The sequence below is a fragment of the Balearica regulorum genome, chromosome Z, assembly GCF_011004875.1.
Source record: "Balearica regulorum gibbericeps isolate bBalReg1 chromosome Z, bBalReg1.pri, whole genome shotgun sequence".
Classification (NCBI taxonomy): Eukaryota; Metazoa; Chordata; class Aves; order Gruiformes; family Gruidae; genus Balearica; species Balearica regulorum.
The window spans coordinates 30,928,997-30,953,643 of NC_046220.1; the positions used below are offsets into that span (position 1 = coordinate 30,928,997).

General features: G+C 39.5%; 1 protein-coding gene across 3 annotated transcripts in view; it reads right to left on the reverse strand.

Annotated features, from left to right (window-relative positions):
• Positions 1 to 719: 719 nt before the first annotated feature.
• MEGF10 (multiple EGF like domains 10) overlaps positions 720 to 24,647 on the reverse strand; it is a 109,481-nt gene continuing 85,553 nt past the window's right edge. For 2 of the 3 annotated variants that reach the window (XM_075739862.1, XM_075739860.1), the window contains exons 16-25: positions 24,421 to 24,549; positions 21,226 to 21,354; positions 19,411 to 19,539; positions 16,749 to 16,877; positions 16,038 to 16,274; positions 14,610 to 14,737; positions 14,317 to 14,440; positions 11,258 to 11,302; positions 6,026 to 6,232; positions 720 to 5,102 (exon numbers count right to left, since the gene is read on the reverse strand). In XM_075739862.1, coding sequence (XP_075595977.1) covers positions 4,942 to 5,102; positions 6,026 to 6,232; positions 11,258 to 11,302; positions 14,317 to 14,440; positions 14,610 to 14,737; positions 16,038 to 16,274; positions 16,749 to 16,877; positions 19,411 to 19,539; positions 21,226 to 21,354; positions 24,421 to 24,549 — 1,418 coding nt within the window. In that variant the 3' untranslated portion in view covers positions 720 to 4,941. The remainder of the gene's footprint in view (positions 5,103 to 6,025; positions 6,233 to 11,257; positions 11,303 to 14,316; positions 14,441 to 14,609; positions 14,738 to 16,037; positions 16,275 to 16,748; positions 16,878 to 19,410; positions 19,540 to 21,225; positions 21,355 to 24,420; positions 24,550 to 24,647) is intronic. The other variant, XM_075739861.1, reaches the window with a different exon arrangement.

Genomic DNA, 24,647 nt, shown 5'->3' on the forward strand with positions numbered 1-24,647 from the left:
ACGGACCTTAAGCGCGTGGCTCACTCTGACAGGTTTTCTCCTGACTTTCTCTCCTCAGCCAAACAATTCTGTGTTTCTATGATTAGTTCTTAATGCCAAATCTCTCATCTTTGATCAAACTGTGATAGTAAAGAGCAGTTTCCCACACATCTATCTGTAGCCAGTGTCTTAAATTCACCTTGGGAGGTCAGAGTTACAAAACAGAAATTACAATATGTTATACCCTTTTATGCCATGTTTGTAATTGGGTTACTGGCTTTTTAATGGTTAACCCAAGGCTATTATTATTATTAAATTATTAAATGGAAAATGCCTTGCTTTTGTCAACTCAGCTCCCTGTCTCTCTCAAGGTTAAAGCTTTAAGCATTCAAGACACAGGCTTGAAAGAATCACACCCATTTACGGAATTATGTAGGAACAGACAGTAATCACAGAAGTTCAGCAGTTCAAAATCCTTCATTTTCCACAAAGCATCTCATAAACTACTTGCTTTCTATAAGAGGGAAAATAAAATACATTACTTGGTGGTCCAGCACAGGCAAGTATAACATGTTTTATATTTCCCATCTATTTCTAGATCCATCCTAAGCAAATGAAAAACAAAGAAAAAAAATTCACAGCATTTCACATCTTTCATTAGAAACTTTATTACACTAACCTACAGGTATGTGAAGTGAAATAAATGACAGTGAAGGGCAGAATGATGAACATCAGTCATCTTTGGAAAATAGATATATTTTCACAACAAAACACTTTTTTGTTACAGCTAAGAAAAAAAGGCATACTTGATAGGTTTTCTTTAAAAATGTATTACAGTTCAATCATATCAAAGTGAAGTCTTGTTGGCTAAAAACCTGAAGATAAAAGAGTTAGGTTCAGTGCTCTAGCACTAGTATGAGTGTACCAAATGACAAGATAATTAATAAACATGCACCCATTTGTTTTCAGTCATTTAAACTACTATATATACAATCTTTAATATAAAGCATTTTTGTCAAAATTAGCTCTGTATTCTTCAGTCTGGACTTTAGTGCTTCAGTATATGGATTATTATTTGGACACATACCTAATAAAAAATTCAATTGTAGTCCCGGTACTTGGAAAATCCAATATATTTTAAATAACACATTCCTCACTTTTGATTTTGTTTTATCCTAACTTTACTTCAATATTAACTCAACTTTGCAGATTGTCTCAGCAGAAAGTATGAGTACAATGAAATCTTCTTTCCCCTGTAATCTGCATGCACATCTCCGATTAAAATTAATGTGAGTTCTCTGGGTAGATCAAGATAGGACAAATTTTATGCATAACTGTGTTGTGATTAAAAATCTTTGATATAGTAAAAAGCCTTGAGGTTCATGGTGTTTCTAAATGACCAAAATTAATATACCTACGTTATTTAAAACCTAAAGTTTATACTTACTACTTACTTTAAAGTCAGCTATTAACCTTGGGCAGCATTTTGCACTTTATTAAACTGATACCAAATTGCTAGGGGACAGCATTTTCAATGCTACATTTCTCACTATTGTAATATGAATATTTAGAGGCAAGGCATCTCTTTCCATTCCTGTCTGTGGTGAAGGCAATTCTCTAAGTAGATGGTGTTTGCTAAAATTATTCTATCAACTTACTCATTAAGTTCCCACCACAATATAGTATGCACGTTCAGAAATATTTCAGTTCTCTAAAGAGCATACTGGGATCTACGAAAAGGGCTACATAAGAGGCATGAGGATTGGTGGGGGGTCTCTTAAATTGACAGCGGAGTGTACTCCAGAGCAAGCTTCCCTAGGTATACAGGAGACAGCAGAATTGCTAATCTAAGTTCCATGTGCTTTTTTCCTCTGGAATGACACATGGCTATCATTTAACAAAAACACATTAGCCCTGCAGGCAATCTGCTTTCTGAGTGTCTACCAACAATCATTCACTGAAGTAAATTCAAAAGTTGTTTACTTGACCTATATGTATTACAAATCCAGCTCGGATATATGCAGACATTGCTTATGCTGACTACACAGTAGGAGTTTTACCCACATATAGAAAGGCAGACTTTGGTACTATGTATATTTAGAACATACACAATAGGCAAAATTATCAGAAACTCATCTGTTTTGATGAATATTTGGCTCAATATATCACTTGAGGATATGTGACAGACTGGAAGTTTTCAAACATATAATTTATTCAGGTCTTCACTTTTTCATATTAAAAAGAACTGTTTATATTATGAAGATTAATTTATCTAGTGGTCTCCAAATTTTACAGAGAAAATAATTTTTTGTGAGCTCACAATTGCTAAATACAGCATTTGCTATTCATGGCTTCAGAGAAGAAAGGTTTTATTTTAAAGTCTGTTTTGCACAGTACAAACAGATGTATATACCAGTAGCTCTATATGTTATCTACACCCACACAAAGCCAATCAATACTTTGTCTTACGGAGGGATTAAATGGTAACTAGACTTTGAGATCTTGTAAGTAATTTTTGTACTTGCAAAATCCAAAGATAGTCAAATTATTTATTCCACGGATGTACAAGAAATGCCCAGGGAACTGCAAAACAGCCAGTGCTCATGGCCTGCGAGAACCAAGAACGTTACAGGGCACTACAGGCATATACAGGCATATACACTCTCAGGCTTGGGCACATCCGCAACAATGTCTTTGGGTACACATCTCTCATTTATCACCACTTCAGTGACAACAAATAAAAGCAAACTATATTTCCATTTCCGGGGTTCCTTTTAAAAAAATTTTCCAAAACTTTTTTCAGTTTTTCTTCCAGTTGATCCTCTGTTGCATTTAGTATTCCAAAGGCGATTGATTGTTATTTTCTTAGGAATACATCAATGCTGTCACAATAGTGATAATTCTTTGTCTCAGACTGTATTGCAGCCCAGATGTAAAGATAAAAATGGTCATGGCATTCCCAGTGCTAAGCCGGAGAGCACATACACCAAACTCTTGGCCTATCAACTGCCCTTCACATTGTTATAGTGTATCACAGGTCTGGTGCCAAAATGTGACCCCAACACAGAAAGAAGATAGAAATAGTGCTTCCCATTATATGCCATATGATGCAATCGCCTGTATCCTTTCACCATCAATCAGAGATATACCAACCCTCAGGACAAGCTATTCACAAGAAGACAGAGAGTTACCACCAGGGTAAGGTCAAAAAGCCTTGGTTATGTTACAAGGTGGAAAAGCCTTGGTTATGTTACAAGCATGTCAGCAGGAAGTATCACTGACAGCAGCAGCAGCTGGAAGTAATACTGCCACATCATTTTTAGGTTTCTAAAGGTAACTTTCTACTGAAAGAGAATGTCCAGGCTATATCAACCATTTTATTTTTAGGCTGACAAGTTTGGGGGACAATTTTGCTTCAATGGATGGATACCTTGGCAAATTTAATTTCCATCGAATTGCACAGTTCATAACAGACTGTTTTGGAGAGAGAGAAAGGTGCCTTTTGGAAAGATGGTCTCCATCCATATAGTCAACAGAATGAGCTAGACATTAAAGAGGGACTGTTTTTTACTCTTCTTCTGCTTTCTTGTTATTATCCTCGACAAAAATGCCTTGACTTTTTTTCCCAATTAATTCATTAAGTTATGTATTAGCTAACCACCTCTGACAGAAATCAGTATGACATGAATTCTTTCTTAATCCTCTCCCTCTGCCCAGAGGTCCCCTTAACCAGACAAAATAAAGGCCAGTTGGCAAAAATGCAAGAGAAATGGACACACAGTAGAATATTTTTGCAATTACAAGCTAGATCACTAGAAACACAGACACATAGCATAAAAATGGAGACACAAGTTAATTAAGAATGGGGTGTATGTGTCACATTATTAGCAATGCAAAAGACCAGCTTAAGCATGTGTTTCTCTACATTAACTATAAAAAAGAAAAGGTGCCTTTTTAGCAAGTATGCACAGAGATTGCTTAGTTATTTCTAAGAAAAAAAAAAACAGAACACTTTACTATTTTTATCCTATATTACAGTCATTATTACTACCTGTTTATAAAATGTAAACCTTTCCTTGCAGTTAAGATTTACAGCAGTCATCACCTTTGCCCACTCCTTACATAATCAGTCCATGGTGACAAAAATAAACTGATTTAATATACATATTTTCTGAAGTAATTACTGATATGTTATGGATTATTAGTTGTGTATGGCAGAAATAGTGGTCAGAACTACAACATATGGAGTTAAATGGCAACAAAAGATTTGTTGAAGGCTGGTGCTGGGTCTGGAGTACCAAGAGATCTTGAGGCATCATATGATATTGATGCATGCAATGCTTTTATCTCCAAGACTATTCAAGCAAGGTATGCTCACCATCAGTAATGGACAAAAAAGCCTGATAATGGATTTCCTAAACAACTGCAGTATTGTGCTTACTTATCCCCATCAGATCTTGATTCTTAATATGTCCTGACTAAGTATCAGAATGAAAGGTAAAATTTGGCAAAGCAGTTTTTCTTCTACATAACTAGTGAATCAGATCACCTGTACGAAGTGGTATTTGGTAAATTGCACTGTCCTAGGAGTATTTCTACTCGGAAACATGACAAACATGAAGTCTATATTTAAAGTTGCTGAAATAGGATGTTATCAAAACTGATCTGCAAACTAATATTTTTAAGCCAGTATATTACAGTATAAATGTGTTGCATACCTGTTTCTATAAAATTTACTGCCATGAAAAAAAGAATGAACAGGATCCCCAGAGTGTGGCATTTGTCCATCTGTCACTTGTACACACAATATAAACCTCATGTTGAGATTCTGTTTAATGTACAGCAATTGTCTGCTGGACAGATTCAGAACCAAATATGATGGTAAATTAACTAGAGGAAGGAGCACAATCATGCCACTTTGCCCCTTGAGAGTCCCACTGTACTACGCATCAGCTTTTGGAGTCATTCACTGCTGACCTCCTTTGTAGAGGATGTGGGGCTATCTCGAACTGGTAGCAAGTCATAATGACATGGAATATGGCTGTTTTTTGGAAGATCATAAGGATCCTGGCTGAAACTTCCGGTGCTGATGAATGCTCCCTGGACAACACTCACTGTAGGCTCTATAATAAAAGAGAGCACATGCATGCAATGCTAGAAGCGGCAAACAGAAGGCAAACACTGTATTTCGTTTCAGTTTGCATTACAAAATATCCTCTCCTTTCTGCTTCAATATTCCTTGTCATGCTGAGTCCTGAAATGCAGGTGTAGAAACAAAGATCGATACTAAGGTATTTTGGCTTTATGCTAAGTTACACCTGTGGGCTTGCAGCAGGGCCCTGCCATGAGTATATTTACTGACAGAAGCAAGTGGACTAACATCTGTTCTTTTTGTGTGGATAAACTAAAAACAAAACCCCCCAAAACCAACCAACCAAAACAAACAAAAAAAACCCCAAACACATTTGGGGCTTTTAATCAAGTTTTTATAAAAATCCTTAGAAACACAACGGGGATATTGATGGATTTCAGAGGAATCTCTAACTGCAGACAGAAAAGGAAAATGGTATTCTATGACATGTGACATACACTTTATTCCAGTCCAGAGGCCATTAGGATAATTACCATTCTACAAGACCCCAAAGTTTTCTGTAACTACAAAGTCTGCAGTAACTAGATAGGGCCCATATCAGTGAAATACTCTGTCTGTGGGTCAAGAGCAGGGTCTTCTGGTCAAAAGCAGGGAACAGATCTTTTCTATCCCTCCCGTACACTTACTCCAGCTGCGTTCAGTACTTAACAGCCTAACCTAGAGTTGAATTACAGTGCAATCAAATGCTAAGCTTATCTTACGCTGTTGTTTAACGAAAGGCTGTCAAACCAGGGAGATTCAGAGGTACCTCTAGATTATAGAACAGACCTGAACATATTTCAAACTGTTCTTTCAGTGATTTTTCATGTGTTTTGATTAAACTGATTCGAAGAAAAAAAGTCCTGTGCTCTTTCTTCTTAACTCTCAACATCTAGAAGTAGAGTTTGTACTTACCAACTTCATAAACATTCTTATTGGCTGAAGCAGAGCCAGCGATCTCAGCATATGGGGAGTCCCTGCGTGCTGGTGACTTCATTTCAACATATCCACATTCTGAACTTTTTGGTACGAGAGCTGGTGGGTCTTTTATAGTAGCATATGGGTTCTCAGAACTACTTAATGAGCAATTACTTAAATTGTATTCTGAGTTCTTCACTAGATCTGCGAAAAGAAAGACTTATTACTCTTTCAAGCATGCTACATACTATGGACATTGATACTAAACAGGATGTTCTTTGAGTTCTAAAAAGTCACTCAAAAATGAATATTTAATTGGAAACCAGTCATAACACTTCAAAATGTTATACAGTAATTAATGAAAGCACCTCTACTGCTATACTCTTTTCTGGGCTTGATCTTGCAGTCAGCAAATTCCTGTTGCAAAGCCTGAGCATCATCAATTCTGGTGAGAATAGTAGCTAGCATTAAATACAGATAATCATATAATCATAGAACGGTTTGGGTTGGAAGGGATCTTAAAGATCATCTAGTTCCAATCCCCTGCTACGGGCAGGGACACCCTCCACTAGACCACATTGCCCAAAGCCCCATCCAACCTGGCCTTAAACACTTCCAGGGATGGGGCCTCCACAACTTCTCTGGGCAACCTGTGCCAGTGCCTCACTACCCTCACAATGCAGAATTTCTTCCTAATATCTAATCTAAATCTACCCTTCTTCAGCTTAAACCCATTACCCCGTGTCCTATCAGTACATGCCCTTGGAAACAGTCCCTCTCCAGATTTCCTGTAGGCCCCCTTTAGGTACCAGAAGGCTGCTATAAGGTCTACCTGGAGCCTTTTCTTCTCCAAATTGAACAACCCCAACTCTCTCAGCCTGTCTTCACAGGAGAGGTGCTTCATCTCTCTCATCATCTTTGTGGCCCTCCCCTGGACTTGCTCCAACAGGTCCATGTCCTTCTGATGTTGGGGGCCCCAAAGCTGGATGTAGTACTCCAGCTGGGGTCTCATGAGAGAGGAGTAGAGGGGGAGAATCACCTCCCTCGACCTGCTGGTCATGCTTCTTTTGATGCAGCCCAGGATACAGCTGGCTTTCTGGGCTGCAAGAGCGCATTGCTGGCTCACGTTGAGCTTCGCATCCACCAGCACTCCCAAGTCCTTCTCCTCAGGGCTGATCTTAATCCATTTTCCACACAGCCTGTAGTTGTGCTCAGGATTGTGCCAACCCACGTGCAGGACCTTGCATTTGGCCTTGTTGAACTTCATGCGGTTTGCACAGGCCCACCTCTCCAGCCTGTCAAGGTCCCTCTGGATGGCATCCCTTCCCTCCAGCTTGTCAACTGCATCACACAGCTTGGTGTCGTCAGCAAACTTGCTGAAGGTGCACTCAATCCCACTGTCCATGTCACCAACAAAGACATTAAACCACACTGGTCCCAATACTGACCCCTGAAGAATGCCACTCGGCACTAGTTTCCACTTGGACACCAAGCTGTTGACCACAACTCTTTGAGTGAGACTATCCAACCAATTCCTTATCCACTAAGTGGTCCATCCATCGAATCCATGTCTCTCCAGTTCAGAGACAAGGATGTCGTGTGGGATGTCAAATGCTTCACACAAGTCTAAGATGATTTCAGTTGCTCTTCCCTTATCCACCAATGCTGTAACCCCATCATAGAAGGCCACCAAATTTGTCAGGCACAATTTGCCCTTAGTGAAGCCATGTTGGCTGCCACCAATCACTTCCTTATTTTCCACATCCCTGAGCATAGTTTCCAGGAGGATCGCTCCATGATCTTGACAGGTACAGAGGTGAGACTGACCGGCCTGTAGTTCCCAGAGTCTTCCTTTTTTCCCTTCTTAAAAATGGGCGTTATGTTTCCCCTTTTCCAGTCAGTGAGAACTTCACTGGACTGCCACAACTTCTCAAACGTGACAGATAGTGGCTTAGCATCTTCATCCACCTGTTCCCTCAGGACCCATGGACGCATCTCAATAGGTCCCATGGACTTGTGTGCCTTCAAGTTCCTTAGATGGTCTTGAACCTGATCTTCTCCTACAGTGGGCAGTTCTTCATTCTCCCAGTCCCTGCTTTTGCCTTCTGCAACTTGAGTGGTATGACTTGAGCACTTGCCAGTGAAGACTGAGGCCAAAAAAGTCGTTGAGTACTTCAGCCTTCTCCATATCCTGGGTAACCAGGTCTCCTATTTCCGTCTGGAAAGGGCCCACATTGTCGCTCATTTTCCTTTTAGCACTGATGTACCTATAGAATTTTTCCTGTTGTCCTTAATATCCCTGGTCAGATTTAATTCTATAAGGGCTTTAGCTTTCCTAACCTGATCCCTGGCTGCTTGGACAGCTTCTCTGTATTCTTCCCAGGCTACCTGCCCTTGCTTCCACCCTCTGTAGGCTTCCTTTTTGTGTTTGACTTTGCCTAGAAGCAACTTGTTCATCCACGGGGACCTCTTGGTGTTTTTGCCTGACTTCCTCTTTGTTGGGATGCATCACTCCTGAGCTTGGAGGAGGTGATCCTTGAATACTAACCAGCTGTCTTGGGCCCCTCTTCCCTCCAGGGCTTTGTCCTATGGTACTCTACCAAGCAGATCCCTGAAGAGGCCAAACTCTGCTCTCCTGAAATCCAGGGTGGTGAGCTTGTTGTGTGCCCTCCTCACTGCCCTGAGGATCTTGAAATCCACCATTTTGTGGCCAATGCAGCCAAGGCTGCCCTTGCCCTCCATTCCACACCAGCCCCTCCTTGTTGGTGAGAACAAGGTCCAGCATGGCATCTCTCCTCATTGGCTCCTCTATCACTCAGAGAAGGAAGTTACCATCAAGACATTCCAGGAACCTCCTGGATTGCTTATGCCCTGCTGTGTTGCCCCTACAACAAATATTGGGGTGGTTGAGGTCCTCCATGAGGACCAGGGCTTCTGAACGTGAGGCTGCTCCTAACTTTCTATAGAGGGCATCATCAGCTCAGTCTTCCTGGTCGGGTGGTGTGTAGCAGACCCCCACTATAATGTCCCCTGTCCCTGCCCTCCCTTTAATCCTGACCCGTAAGTTCTCGGAGGGCTCCTCACCCATCCCCAAACAGAAGTCCATGCACTCCAGCTGGTCATTGACATAGAGGGTGACACCCCCTCCTCGTCTCCCCTGCCGGTCCTTTCCTAAAGACCCTGTATCCTTCCATTCCAACACTCCAGTCATAGGAACCACCGCACCACATCTCCATCTTGCCAGTAAGATCATAGCCTGCAGGCATGCGCATGTCTCTAACTTGTCTTGTTTATTCCCCATGCTACACGCATTTGCCTAAAGGCATTTAAGTTGGGCCCCTGATGAAGCTGACTTACTGGCTGGAGTGGCTGGAATTCTTTTGTGCTGCACTTCAGGTGTTTCTGTTGATCTGTGATCCTTCTCCCAGCTCTAGGCATCTATTGCTGGCACTGGCATCAAACTGGTAGGAGTGGGATGGATTGAAGTTCCCCTCCCCTGGTAATTTTAGTTTAAAGCCCTCTTCAACAGCTTGGAAAGTCTATGACGGATGATGTTCTTTCCCTTCTCTGACAGATGGACCCCATTGGGTTTCTCAAAGTAAGTCACATGGTATAAGTAGCTGAAGCCCTTGCTGTGGCACCAGTCCTGTTTTGTTGACTTGCCAGATTCGACTGGCCCTTTCACACCCCCTCCATTTGACCAGGACACTACTTATGCTCTGGAGTCCCTTACTGCTGCTCCCAGGGCTCCTAATTCTTCCTGATGCTCCTCAGGCTGCTCCTGGCTGCATCACTGGTGCCCACATGAAACAACAGCAGCGGATAGTGGTCAGTGGGCTGTATGAGGCTTGGTAGTTTCTTGGTGACATCCCTGATCTGAGCCCCTGGTAAGCAGCACACCTCTCTAGAGACTGCATCAGGTCAGCAGATGGATGGCTCTGTACCGCTCAGAAAAGCCGCCTACTACGATCACCCATTGCCTTTTCTTAGTTGTGCTGGTTGTTATCCGGTTGTTGACTGGGCTGCCTTACTCAACTCCAGCATCTCTCCTGATGTGGTGGGTCTTTCCTCTTCAGTCTGCAGCATGGTGAAGCGGTTCTGCAAGGGCACCTCAGGCTTGGGGGGAAGTCTCTTCCTCCTCCTGGTCCTTGCTGTCACAAGCTTCTATTCTTCTGTATTACTGGACCCCCTCCCTTCAGTGTGTGCCAGTGAGGCTTGTGGCTTGTCATTTCAGGATTTAATAGGACAGATAACTGTAGTTTAAGAGAAGATGTATTATGCTGGGTAGAGATTTTGTGGTGTCCATGTTACTTTGTTCTCTGTATTGTTTTGTGATATGCTGTGTTATTTAACCTTTAGAGCTGAGACTTTCTCAGCTTGTTCCCAACTCTGAATATCCAGCATGAGACAGACCTTGATGAGCCTGTCAGTGCACAGGTGCTCATGATTTTGTGACTCCTTTAAGGTATTTTAAATTGGGCTTCCCCTAATTCTCTAAAACCAGGAAATGTCAGGTGTAATAAATCACTCTTTCAGTTTAATTGTCTTGTATTATATACAAGGTGACAAACCAGCTGCTTTTGTCTATATATTTAACTCATTATTCATATGGACTCAGCTACACTTTTTTCATTGTTTGGATATCCAGGCATTCTAGTCACCCTTGGCATACCTTAATCGTACAACAAAAATAGTGACACAAACCAGTATGGTCCAGTATAAAGTCTTAAGAGAAAACTGGATAAATATACCACCCATAAGTTCTGAAGCTTTTCACTCCTTTCTATGTATTCATATTTTGATATACTTTCCAAAGGCCTCCAGTGAATGTAATGAAACACTGCAGACTTGTAGTCATGCAGTCCTACATTGACCATGCCAGTTGCAAGAAGAATTTAAAGCAACATGCACCCTTAACCTGGCTCACTAGGCTGCATTCAAGGGCCATCCCCCTTCTGCTGTCTAGAATAGAGCCATTTCATGACTGAAGCATTACAGAAAAATTTGATGTATGTGTCACATAGAGGACTTAGAAAGGCTTTGGGTTGTTTAAAACACTCCCCTCAAAAAAGAAAAACCAAACAAACTTCATGCATTGATTCAGTGTCTGGGAATAATTTAGTCCAAAATAATTTTACATTCTCTTCACACAGAAACCAAAGATAATTTAGAAGAGTAAACTGAATGTCTACCTCATTTCATCTAAATGCATTCAGAAAATTACCTCACCTTTCAAGGACTTTCCCAAATATCCCCTATCAAGTCCAAAAGCACCTGAGAAAAATTATATAAAAACAGAGTAGTTTTAAAATCAAAGAAAAGTGATTAGACTACAACTTCTAAAGCTTTAAAAATTACTTTGGGAATAATTTCTATCTTAGCAGAACAATTCTCTTACAAGCATTGTGAAACTGCCCACTATAGGGTTACAGAAGCACTGTTACTATTTGCTTACATACTTTCATACAGTAGCTACCTGAACAGGGAAGGTGGTTAAAGTCATAAGGGACCATTAAATTATCTAGTTTGACCTCACATATGTCACAGGCCATTATGTTTCCCCCAGTTACTCTTGAATGAGCCTAATAACTGCTGTTGATTAAAGCATATTTTTTGTTTGGATAAACCATATCTACCAGAAAAGCATGCCATCTTGACCTGAAAATCTCAGGGTATGCAAAGTTCATTCCCATTCTTGGTACTTTGCTTCCAAAGTTAATCATTCCCATTGTGTTATCCAAGGTCACTCTGTTCCAGTCCCTTGACCTGCAGGAATGGCTTAAACACCTAGTTCTTAAATCAACAGCTTTGCAATTATTTGTTAGTAACATATTTCTCTCAATAGAAATACCATTATAAACATCAGCAATCAGCAATGCCTGACAACTATCTTCAGAGACTTGGCACTTACCTGGTTACTAATCCATTCAAATAGCTTGATTGATATTATGGAGTGCTAATTTTTTAATCTGATTGTATTGTGGTACTATGCTAGAAGCACTACAAGAGCCTAGAATAATTTTATCTATACAATATATCTCTAAACAAAATTCATAGTTTCCAAGAATGAAATTATGTTATTTGAGGAGACCTAAATCAATTAATTTTATTCCTACCCCATCTTTATTTATTAGATCTCATGTCAGCTGTTCTGTTGTTTTTACCAAGACTAATGCCTGAGTCACAAGCCTAGAGTTACCCAAGTAATCCCATTTCAACTTCTAGAAAACAGACATAGTATCAGCATTCATCCAGTCCTCTAGAATCTCCTTGTTACTCAAGATCTACTGCAGTGAGTTAATCACAGCCAGTATCTCTTAGGAGTCTTAAGTGCTAGTACAAATGCTCTAAGAAAATGTAAAGTTGAACATTGAGCATTATGACTGAAACTCTTTTCTAAATAAACCCCAGATCTCAGCCTGAATTGTGGTTAGACCGAAAGTGGGGATGAGCAGGGGAAAAAATAATGCTACATACTGTTGTTCTGATTCCCAAAACCTGATACTGATAAGGACCAGAAATGAAAGTAATTAAATGATTGGGTTGAATGAGTGGACAGTGAGGTGGGTAGAGAACTGGCTGAATGGCAGAGCCCAGAGAGTTGTGATATGCGGCACAGAGTCTAGTTGGAGGCCAGTATCTAGTGGTGTGCCCCAAGGGTCCGTGCTTGGTCCAGTCCTATTCAACATATTCATCAATGACATGGATGAGGGGACAGAGTGTACCCTCAGCAAATTCACTGATGATACTAAGCTGGGAGGAGTGGCCAACACACAGGAAGGCTGTGCTGCCATTCAGCGAGATCTTGACAGGCTAGAGAGCTGGGAAAAGAGGAACCATATGAAATTCAACAAGTGCAAGTGTAGGGTCCTGCACCTAGGGAAGAACAATGCCAAGCACCAGTACAGGTTAGGAGTTGACCTGCTGGGAAGCAGCACTGTGGAGAAAGACCTGGGAGTCCTGGTGGACTCTCCATGAGACAGCAATGTGCCTTTGTGGCCAAGAAGGCCAGTAGTATCCTGGGGTGCATTCAGAAGAGCATGGCCAGCAGGTCGAGGAAGGTTATCCTCCCTCTCTACTCTGCCCTGGTGAGGCCACATCCGGAATATTGTGTCCAGTTCTGGGCTCCCCAGTTGAAGAAAGACAGGCAACTACTGGAGAGAGTCCAGCGGAGGGCTACAAAGATGATTAAGGGACTTGAGTATCTCTCTCATGAGGAAAGGGTGAGAGAGCTGGGTCTGTTTAGCCTGGAGAAGAGAAGACTGAGAGAGGATCTTATCAATGCTTAAAAATATCTAAAGGGTGGATGTCAAGAGGAAGGGGCCAGACTCTTCTCAATGGTGCCCAGTGACAGGACAAGGGAAAATGGGCACAAACTGGAACACAGGAAGTTCCATCTGAATATGAGGAAAAACTTCTTCACTTTGAGGGTGACCGAGCACTGGCACAGGCTACCCAGAGAGGCTGTGGAGTCTCCTTCTCTGGAGATATTCAAACCCACCTGGATGCCATCTTGTGCAACATGCTTTAGCGGGGGGGTTGGACTACATGATCTTTAGAGGTCCCTTCCAACCGCTACCAATCTGTGAATCGGTGAATCTGTGATCTAAATTATACTGGCACTAAAAGTCCTTTTTAAGGTTTGTCACTGGTCAGAGATATGGTGAGTGCAGTCCAGCTTTTTTGGAATGCAGGACATTGGGAAAGGATGAAAAGACAGCAAAAGATAGCATAAAGCAGGATACAGCAGCTCTCACTACTTCTCAGGAATTTTTCTCCTTAAGGACAATGCTCTGTCTTTTAGCAAACAGGAGGCTTAGCTGGGCAGATGCTCCTAGAATTTACATCTGAAGCAGCTCAGATGATGAGAAACTACTTTTTAAAGCATTGATTCCATTTGGTCAAGATTAAAAAAAAAAAAAAAATGCAACCTCTCATTTATTTAATAAGTAATTTTGCCAAAGCAAAAATTATTGTATAATACCCATTGGTTTATGAAAATAATTAATAAGAAAATATTTTATAAAAATAATATGAGATATTTTGCATATCATGTCTACACTGGGCATCAGACTGATTCACCGTTCCTTACAAGGAGTTACTTTTTTTATCTCTAAGGGTACTGCCTTAAAGGAAGGTTGAACACATAACCCTGAACCTCACACACAGTCTGACAAGCCTGGCATTACCCTCAGTGGAGAACCAGGAAAATGTCTCTGCTTTCCAGTCATTCCAAACACAATGAATAACATTCACAGTCTCCTCCTTTTTTTTTTTTGTTTTCTTACCAAGCTCATTGAGGTAGCCACCATGTTTCCAATCTGCAGGCAGTGTTCCTGTATAGTCCATAACAGTTCCTCGTTTTCCAGGCACCACATTTTTCAGGTTCACAAACAGATGATTATTTTTTGCCTAATTCAGAGAAAGAAAAGTAATAGAAACTGAAACTGATGAGTACTTGCTGGATTTCCAGGTGATAATCAGGGAAAGCAAAAATAAACCAAATACAAAACATTAGGGAACAAAATAAAATAAACCAAAGGCTAATTTACACAGAAGCATTGAGATTTTTCTGCTTTACCTTTGCCAGGGTCAGTCTGTCCATGTTGTTGACATGAGGTGGGGTAGTGCATTGAGTTAGAGTATGATAACTAGGGTTAGAGAAATAGTGACTGTCAGCATTTCCACCATTACTGTGAGGGATGGTTTCTGAAAAGAAAAAGAAAAGAAAATGAACAATTAAAAATAACATTCAATTTCTTTCTTGGGATATGTTTTCAACAGTGCTGCACTGATTCCAAAATCTGATTTAGAGTTTCTTGAAAAAAAAAATCTAAAAATCTTACATTAATTTAAAGAAATTAGAGATACAGAGCAGTAAATGACTAGTCACATCCTCACTTTCAGCAAAGAGCGTTCACAAGGGTTACTTGCTAACTTCTCTTTCTGCTGTGGTCCTTTTCTCTCTTTTGCCTCTGTAGTTATTGTCCTAATTATAGACACTTTTACCATCAAGGTCACAGCAACATTTTCTGGTGCTTCAAGAGCACGACCACCTTTGCTGATACATCTTCCTTGGCTCTGACAACTGTCACTGCTGGCTTCTTCACATGCAGCCTTCCTTAACAGCTGTGTGCAAAAGTCAGCATTGCCTGAATTTTCATGTACCCATTGCATCACTCTTATTTTGTTTTAGTAGCATTGTTCCTTCCTTTTGTTTGTTTCAAACTCAAGCCACTCTGCTATCTGCCTCTCTACAAAATCTTGCCACATCTAGTGTGAAATCCTGATTTTCTACAGCTATAGCAGTCTTTCTGTATTCAAGCTGTTGGCACTGAATTTAATGTCTTAGTAGAAACTATATTTTGCCACACTTTCCAATTCTGTTTAAAAATAGCCACAGAGGAACAGAAAAGTCCACACTTCCACTGTTTAATGCAGAAAAACATTTTAGAGTACAAAATGTTACACAGTAAAGTGAGGTATCTGGTCACTTGTTCCTTACAATTAACACATTTTACCAGGGTAAGCCACCTTCATAGTATCAAAAGCACAGATTAAAATACTATGATGCAGAACAAACTGAACAGCTATAGATGCTGGGGCAGCATTATTCTGAACTCGGGTGAACTACCTCCAACAGTTGAAAGGCAAGCACACAAGTCTACCATCACATGGTCTCGTGTGCCAGTTCACCAGCACCACTGTCTGTGGTCTAAGGGGCTGTTCCCCTGTGAAAGGCCGGTAAGAGCAGTGCCTCAGACTTCCTCTTCCTAAAGAGGGAAACCCTCCCCTGCCTCTCTTTCCAGGAAGGCTTCCAAGGCAGAATTGTAGACACCGTTTTTGAAGTTGAGTATGTTCCTGCTCACAGCAGCCCTCACTAATCCAAAAAGGTGAAATGTGCACATTCAAGCCCTGGTAGGGGCAGATTTGAACCCCTTCAGAGCTCAGCTAAAAAAGCACGAAGTCAAGAGATGGAGGAAAAAAACCTGTTCTAAATATCACTTACCTGAAATGGTGTAATCTGCATTGATGACCCTCATAGCAGGGGTATAGGTCACTGCGGGCATATTTGTTTCTTTTCCTTTCTGCTTATGTCTGTAAATGATGAACAACACTAGCAGGAAAAGCACAACCAGGACAAGAATGATGATGCCTGCTATAGCCCCTATCTGGTAAGAATCAGCAGGGATGGCAGTACTGGTATGGCTTAAACTGTTCAAGTTTCCCACTATAATTACACCAGCTGAAATAAAAGAAGAAATGAAAATATGTGGCATACTTATGTGTCAGGAGCAGAAGACAGTATTTCACTTCTGAATCTGTTAATTTAACTGTGTTTAATAATGCCAAAATAGAACTATGTCCGAAACCAATGTGAAGACAATCCTAGCCTTAAGGAAAAGATTCATCTTCTTCATAGAAAGAGATATTTTCATGGAGTTGAAAAAGTAAGAACATTCTCTAGGCAAAAGCACAGAGCAGGTAAAGCACATGGTCTATCAGCAGCTTTGGACAGCACAGCACTGTAAAACATTTCATGCAATCTACACTTGAATGCTTTACTCCAATAAACTATCACTGGGGCAACAGAATGGACTATTTAAACACACATGCCTTATCAGATTAATTAAATTAATGATACAGAGATGGCATTTAATAGGTTAATCCAAGTTTTATATAAAACAATTACAATAATTCTATTGCATCTAGGCTTTACCTTGATCACACCTGGCCCCTTTCCAGCCTGGGCTGCAGTAACATGTTCCCGTGATGTGGTCACAGGTTGAGTTGTTCAGACAGTCACATATCTGCCGACATCCATACCCATATGTACCTTGAGGACATTCTGCACAAAATAAGTGCAAATAAAAATCAGAAATAGTCAGTACTTCTTAAATGTTTTGGTATTACAGATCTACAGCACCATACATACTTCCATTTGTTTCTAACCCCATACCTTTTTTTGTACATGGCCAGCAGATGGCAACGTGTTATTAGTGGTAGACCTCTACGGAAAATACTTTCTTAAGAGGACCTCTATGTGTGTGGTGTATATGCAGGAAAGGAGAAGGAAAAGGAGAAGGAAATTATATTCAGAAGTGATTTTCCTTTACTTGTAATGTGTCTGCCACTAAGACAGTGAAATTAGGAAGGAATAAAAACCAAAAAAGATTAAAAGGGTAAAAGACAGTGAAAAAATGGACAAAATGTGCCATTCTACACCAGCATGTCAGGTCTCCCAGGTTACTCAGATCCCAGTGCTTGAAAAATCACATGATCATATGAGTGGAGCCAGACATCTGGCTGGTGTCATGTCATACGACAGATGTGTTGATGTGGTAAGACAGCAAGAGATAAGGGCCATGAGTCTAATATATACCATGTATTTATATAAAAATAAAAGTGGTCCTAGGCTGCTTATAGCATACTTTGATACTATGATGTATACATTGAGAAACTACCTACAGGAGAAAAATGCTAAATTATGAAGAACTAACTGGAAGAGTTTTACATGATTTTTTTCTCTCCCAGAATGATGTGAATACAACAATTAATTACTCATCAAGGTGTCTCCTACTTCACATAATTAGCATAGTACAGAATCATCCTACACTGATAAAAATTCTTTTCTACTGCCACGTCTATTACTGTGCGGCTTGTTACATTATTATAGTTCTGATGGTTTGAGGAAGTGTGGTATTTCTTTACCTTCTGAGACTCAATTTTCTGAAATCTCTCAGGAGTTTTGTAACTATATTAATTTGGTTTTCATTTTGACTTTTTACAAGAATCTAACTCATATTTTAGGTATTCCTAATATAGAACAATTTACAAGATAGATAACAAAATAGGTGCCAGAGAAATTTTCTTGCAGTCTTGATAAATCCAGACTCAAGTGGAATTTCATGCTTGTATACCTTCTCCTTCTCTCGGTTACTTTCAGTAAAATAAGATTATAACTACTGAAGTCAATGGCTGGGCAAAAACCATCACAACATAATATATTTTGGCATTTTGACATCTGAATTGGAATGAAAAGTCTATTTTTAAAACTGGTGTCCAAATTCAGAAATACTAAAACATTTTATTTAATATTGTCAAATAATTATTATCAAAGTATAGGATAAAATATAAAATCTATAAAACATAATAATAAAGTTAGATTTGCCAAAGTATTCAAAATTATTTTTTGATATCATGAGATCAAGAAAGGATCTTAAAAAAATTATCTTTTCCTAAACATTATTGCTTTTTTGAAGTGAAACACTGAAATCATCAAACAAGAATAAGAAACTTTAAATAGCTAATAATTATATGTTGCGATACATTATTTCATTGAAATAAATCTATTCCTCTAAACCATTCAGATTTTGTTGCAAATGCATTTTTCCTAGGAAAAAAAATCCACTTCTAAATTTTTAGTGGTTCTATCATAGATGATGATTAGCCTTAAAAACCTAACTTATGTTGCAGCTGGGACTAGACCCACTGCTGAGAGAATAAAGTGTGTCTATAAGAACAGCAACCCCTCCCTTCTGTTACAGCACTGCCAGGTGTGACACATGCTATCTGGGCCACTGCACAGCCCTTCAGATCCAGATGCAGCTAAATCAGTCCTGGTTATAGGTAATATGTAGCGTCCTCCACACAGCAAAAGCAAAGCCCTGTGCACAACTCTGATGCCAAAGACAGGTTTAAACCTTCACAATAGTAGAATGGATTACTTTGCACTGCTGTATAATGCATGAAGTGTGTGAGCACCACTCTGTAGTGTTAGCAGAAGTTGGACTAACAGTTTTGTGCTTATAAGCCTGATTATTCTTTTAATGTTGTACAACTTTATACCACCATTGATGTCAGTGGTGTTATTCTTGATTTTCTTGAGTGAAGAACCACACACATGAAAAAAAAAAGCCATCTATTATGCTTTTATAATCCAATTGCATTCTAAAACCACATTGCAAAGATTAATTTTATCCACTTGGATCGATGTGGTACTTCTTATCTTTAGTTTTCTATTAGTTTTCATTGTGGTTTACGCTAATGACAATTACTTGGATTAATTTGTTACTTTTACATGACAGAGTTGTTGGGATTTTTTAGTATTATGTCCAAAGCAACTAGAATGTAGTACAAATGCCTCTTAAGTGTTGTTATGAATTGAAATAAACAGCTATCACAATCATAATCAGTCTTAATAATTCTGCAGGCTTTTATCTGTTTGGAAAAAGCCTAGGTCCAACACCTGAAGCTTTATCCCCCTCAAAACTCCCACTGAAACAAAGAGGTTGTATCACAACACTGGCCAGAACAACAGCGGGTCGGGCTCAGGGTTTAGTGTTTGCTATTAGACACGAACAATTCCCATCCCTACTCACTCTGCTCGCAGTACTTCCCCATGAACCCCGTGCGGCAGGTGCACTGCCCACTGATGTGGTCGCAGTCGGCTCCATTCTGACACTGGCATATTGATGCACAGTCCTTCCCGTAAAACCCTAGGGGACATCCTGCAATACATGGAGGGGGAAGAGAAAAGGAGTGAAATGACTGCTCTAGAAATAAAATGCAAATATTCTGGTTAAGTATGTTACTGAGAAGTAATTTCTGTAGCTCTGCTACTCAACATGGCATTCTATAAACACAGTAGATCACGACCTATCCTATTTTAAGTGGTTTAAAATACACGTTAGGCAAAAAATACATAAAAATGAGGTTGAGAAATTGTGTGGACAGCAGATGTTCAGATGAAGGCAGCAAGAAGGGCTCCTCAAAGAAATGGGTTGAAGAAGGTATTTGAAAAAGGAGAAAGAGGGCAGTTTGTCTACCAGAGCAGGGCATCTGTTCAGTGATAAATGAACCTTTGGACATATTTTCTGCACAGTTGATGTTGAAGCATAACAAAAATAAAAATAATAACATATTGTATCTCAGCTCCTCACAAAGATACCATTTCAGTATGAAGAAGACACATCACTGCAAAGAGATCATTATTCACCAGCAGGAAGCAAAATAACCACGATAGCTGACAGCTCAACCAGTATAGTGAATGTCTTCCAGAGCTGCATCCATATGGCCCTAAAATATATCTATTATTTCCTGCCACTACAACATTATTCAGTTGAAAAAGGAGAGTTCTGATTTTATGAAAAACATTTATTTAAACACTGAATGCAAAACACAGCAGACTTATGTTTCTTGAGTTCAAAGATAATGATTGTGCCCAGATTACAGACAGTGGGGGTGCCTGGATTGAAGATAAACCAAACTGAAGCTGTAGTATGATAAAGATAAGAAGCTAACTTTATCAATATATAGCTCTAGCAAATGTTTATTTCTCAAACTTTGTATGAACACTTACCCAGCATATAACGAGTGCCATATACCTACACAAGTCACTGCACTGCTTGTATTTTTATTTTTATGAAAAGCTCTTGGAAAAAAAAATCCACCAGTATTAATGTATTCATTACATTAAGAAAATTCCAAAAGAAATTGTAACATTACAGTCTAGTGAAGTTAAGTTTCTAAGTTCCAAATAAAATAGTTTCTATATCAGTATTTGAATTACATCTGCTGAGCTAGAGCTGTTGTTGCAATTTCCCCCATGAGGCAGCAATTACAGATAGGAGATGTACTGTATGACTCCTTTGCAGTGACAACAGGGACTGTGCCTCAGTAGACGCCAGCTACAGCTAAGCTAGAAGCTATTTTCATGGCTTCATTCTGTCTGTGTTAACTTACAATTTTGGTTGTTGAGTCCCTACTGCTAGAGTACTTTTTGAGGAGGCTTCAGAGAGGGAAGGAATTAGACAGTACCATCATCCCACCCTGTGGGGAATGCCTGCAGAGCTGACACCATCCATGCTACAGACTGCACATCTGCAGTGGTAACATCTGAATGTCAGAGTCATTCATTCTGCATGTGCATACGATAGACTCTTCCACAGGGATGCCCAGCTACAGCCAAAAGTTGCCTTCCCCTAAAGGAGGGCTAAAGAGGAGTCTGAATGTAGTCACCAGCACTATGCCAGTGCTGATACAGGGGTCTTCACTGCAACCATGGAGGTAATCTATCTTCTGGATCAAAAACGGTTAGCAGCATGGGAAGAAATCAGTGAATAAAGTGTGAAAATACTGAAGGAAAATCCTGTCACTGATTTGTAGATTAAGAACAGATAACAAAATTCACTTACTTTGTGTGCAGTAAAGGCCAGTCCATCCTGGGGTGCATTTGCACTCCCCATCATAGGCACTACAGTAAGCTCCATTATGGCAGTTGCATGTGTGGATGCAGTTTGGTCCCCAGTGGGAAGGTGGGCAAGCTAAAACAACCCAGAGCAATTAATTAATCTCAAATGACAAAGATCCTTGATATCTATGAATAGAGCTGCTTACATTCACATATGAGCACTGCTTTGTTTGGTGTTTGTTGTTTTTCTTTTAAATGCATTTTTTGGGCTGCTCCATTCTGAGTAAATAACCACAGATTTTTTTTTTTTTTTTGTAAATAAGGAATCTTTTTGCTCTACATAAAAAGTGCTGCAAAAGATTAAAAGTGTGAAAGAAACCAGTGATTCATACTGGATACTCAGTAACTAGGACACTCATACTGGCTTTCCCTTAGAGAAAGCCATGTAAGTTTCCTTTCTTAATTTATTTTTTAATCTGCAAACAGTTAAATTGAGCACAGTAAAGGGGTAAGCTTTTTAAGCCTCAAAAGTGAAGGAGAACAGAGAAGGTTGACACATATCTTATAGCCCATAGCTTTAGACCCAATACTAAGCTTACTTCTTGTATCTCCACTGTTAGATTCTACATAATTGCCTAAATGTGGTGCATATAATCAGGACTGTACCTTAATCAAGTTAACTAACTCAGTTGTTTCCGTGGGTCCATTGATCAATATAATATGTCTAAAAACCAAGTAATTATCTATAAAGTGGAGATATTTTTCCCCTCACAATCATTTTGACATGTTGTGTTATAGAACTTTACTGACTGCTTTGAAAACGTCATGGTGAATGAATTTGATACTATGTGCTGCCATTAGAATAGTGAAGTGGTTCCAAAATGCTAATTAGTATTCAGAGACAGCAAAAAATAGTCTTCTTCATGACAGACTATCACTAAGTGCAGAGGGTGCTCTAAGAATAACCTCTTTCTGTTGATTAGGTTTTCAAAACATCTTGAGGTTTTTATTTGTTCCTTTAGTAACGATATCCATAATTTAAAAATAGTTTTGTGGAAGTACAGCATGAGTATTTCATAGGAGAGAAGAAGCAAGTCAGATATGGAAACCTTAGCTTTATTCCTGTGTCAGTTTAAAAAGGCTGTTAACTATTTATTGTTGTGTACTGATTGGTTGTCCAGAGACCTGTCTGAGAGCAATAAAAACTCTTGAATCCTTTAAATGTTTGCATGATGACTCATCTATATGTGGGCTGTATTTTTGCAAAGTGTTATCTTTGCCCAAATTTCACTTCATTAAGAAATACACTATGTTGTATTGAAAGAAAGTACTAAGTTTGTTTTTGTTGTTTCTACTTCAGTTGTGCCTTATGATGATTTTTATTTTTGTTTTTTGTTTGAAATTAGTGGTCAACCAAGAAGGAATGTAAATCCCGTACAGACGAAAGGTTACAAGTTTCAAAAAGGTCGCTAGTTCCAAAAGAAATTAATGGAATCATTATTTTCCATGTGAACGAAAGGCTTTTATACAAAGCAAATAAACTTCCTCTGTTACGGTCCATGAGCACAGTCTCAATAGAAGCTTCCATTCATATTGCTGGCACCATTTTCTTGTTATTGATTCAGTGAGTGAGTCCCTCCTCCTCTTAAATACCCCTATTCTGCTACTCTCCCAACTACCTACTTATTTTACCGTAAAAACAGGGACCTTTGTTGCTACTGGCTTCCACAGGAATAGGCCCGAGATTTATTTCTGTATCATACTGAGTTGTGCATGCTAATCACTTCACAGAATTTAGCCAGCAAAGGTTTTTTTTCCAAATTGACCAGATGTTAACATCGCACTGGTACAGAGCCTGGACCAGTCAAACCATAAATGATATAAACCAATGCGGCATGTTATTAGGAAATGCAACTTCATGGAAACCAGCACAGTATCTTTTGAATTTTGACATATCAGGGTCTGGTACAGCTTATTTTATTCATAAAAATGGGTTGACTGAAATTTTGGCATACATGTATTTCAGACTGTGTGGATTTTGGTCCCTTATGGAATTGGATATGCTTCTTGTGAGAATTTTGCTTCAAGTGTTTCTCTACTGTTATTAGTATTTGCATAGAACCGGCAAGGCATCTGGACAATGCCTAATTATTTAATAAAATAACTCTATGAAACATAATAAAATCAGGGCCTAGCACTTCTCCTTTTTGAGTCAATAACAAAGTCTTCACTGACTTTAGCATACCAAGACAATGTTCATCAAGTGAGACAGAAAGACACTAAAAATGTGATCTGTGAAACATTTATAAAAGAAAGGAGAAAAATCCATCAAAAACTTGTAAGCACTTAAAAAAAGTAATGGTGAAAAATTTCTTAACAAAATGTTCAAATGTTTACAAGAATAAGGATGATCTTGCAGCCAGAGAACTAACTTGTACCTGAGAAAATTTTGGCTTTGTTCTGAGGCTTGCCACTAGCTCTCTATGCAACTGTACTAAGAAAAAACACCTTGTGCCTCAGCTCCTTATTTGTAAAATAATACCTATGTTATTCATAAGACTGTCCTGAGGACACAAGCCCTGGGATGTACACAACACTACTGTTATAAGACTAAGTAATCACAGACAAGCAAACAATAGGTCAAGAACCCTCTCTGCAATGCAAGATTCATCAAGTAACAGGCTCTTCATGTTGGAAGAGACCTCTAGCATCACCTAGTCCAACATCCTGCTCAAAGGATCTTCAACGATGATAATTTCACAACATCTTCCAGACTGGAGACTTCAGAGCCTGTCTGGACAGTTGCTGTGCTTGACCACTCTCACAGTAAGGATTTTTTTTCCTTTATCTAGTAAAAGTCAGACTTGCTGCAACCTGTGGGCATTGTGACTTGTCTTTTCACAATGCACTTCTGAAACAAGTCTGATACAGCTTCTCTACAACTCTTCTGTGGGCAGTGAAAGACTCAAAATTGATCCCTCCTGTCATATGCTCCAGCACACTTATTAGAAAAATCATAGTGCAAATACGTTTCTGATAGTGCCGATGAAGTGCAGAGAAGTTTAAGATTTCTTCATTATATACCATGAAGTCCTAACTTCTGACTTAGACAATGTTTCTTTATCAAAAAGTAGATCATTTAAATAGACAAACCCTGATTAATTGTTTTAAAAATAAAGGAAAAAAAGCTGATACTTACGCTGAGAGCAGTCACTACCAATCCAGCCAGGGTAACACTGACAGGATCTATCAATAGGATTACATGTTCCATTATTGGTGCATGTACATATTCCAATGCAGTTCTTGCCAAATCTGCCACTGGGACATACTAAGAACAAGTTGTCAGAATTAGAACTCCTTAGTAATCAGAACAAGATTGTATTTTCTTTATTTCAAGAGAAAGCAACTGATATTTGGATCGAGAAA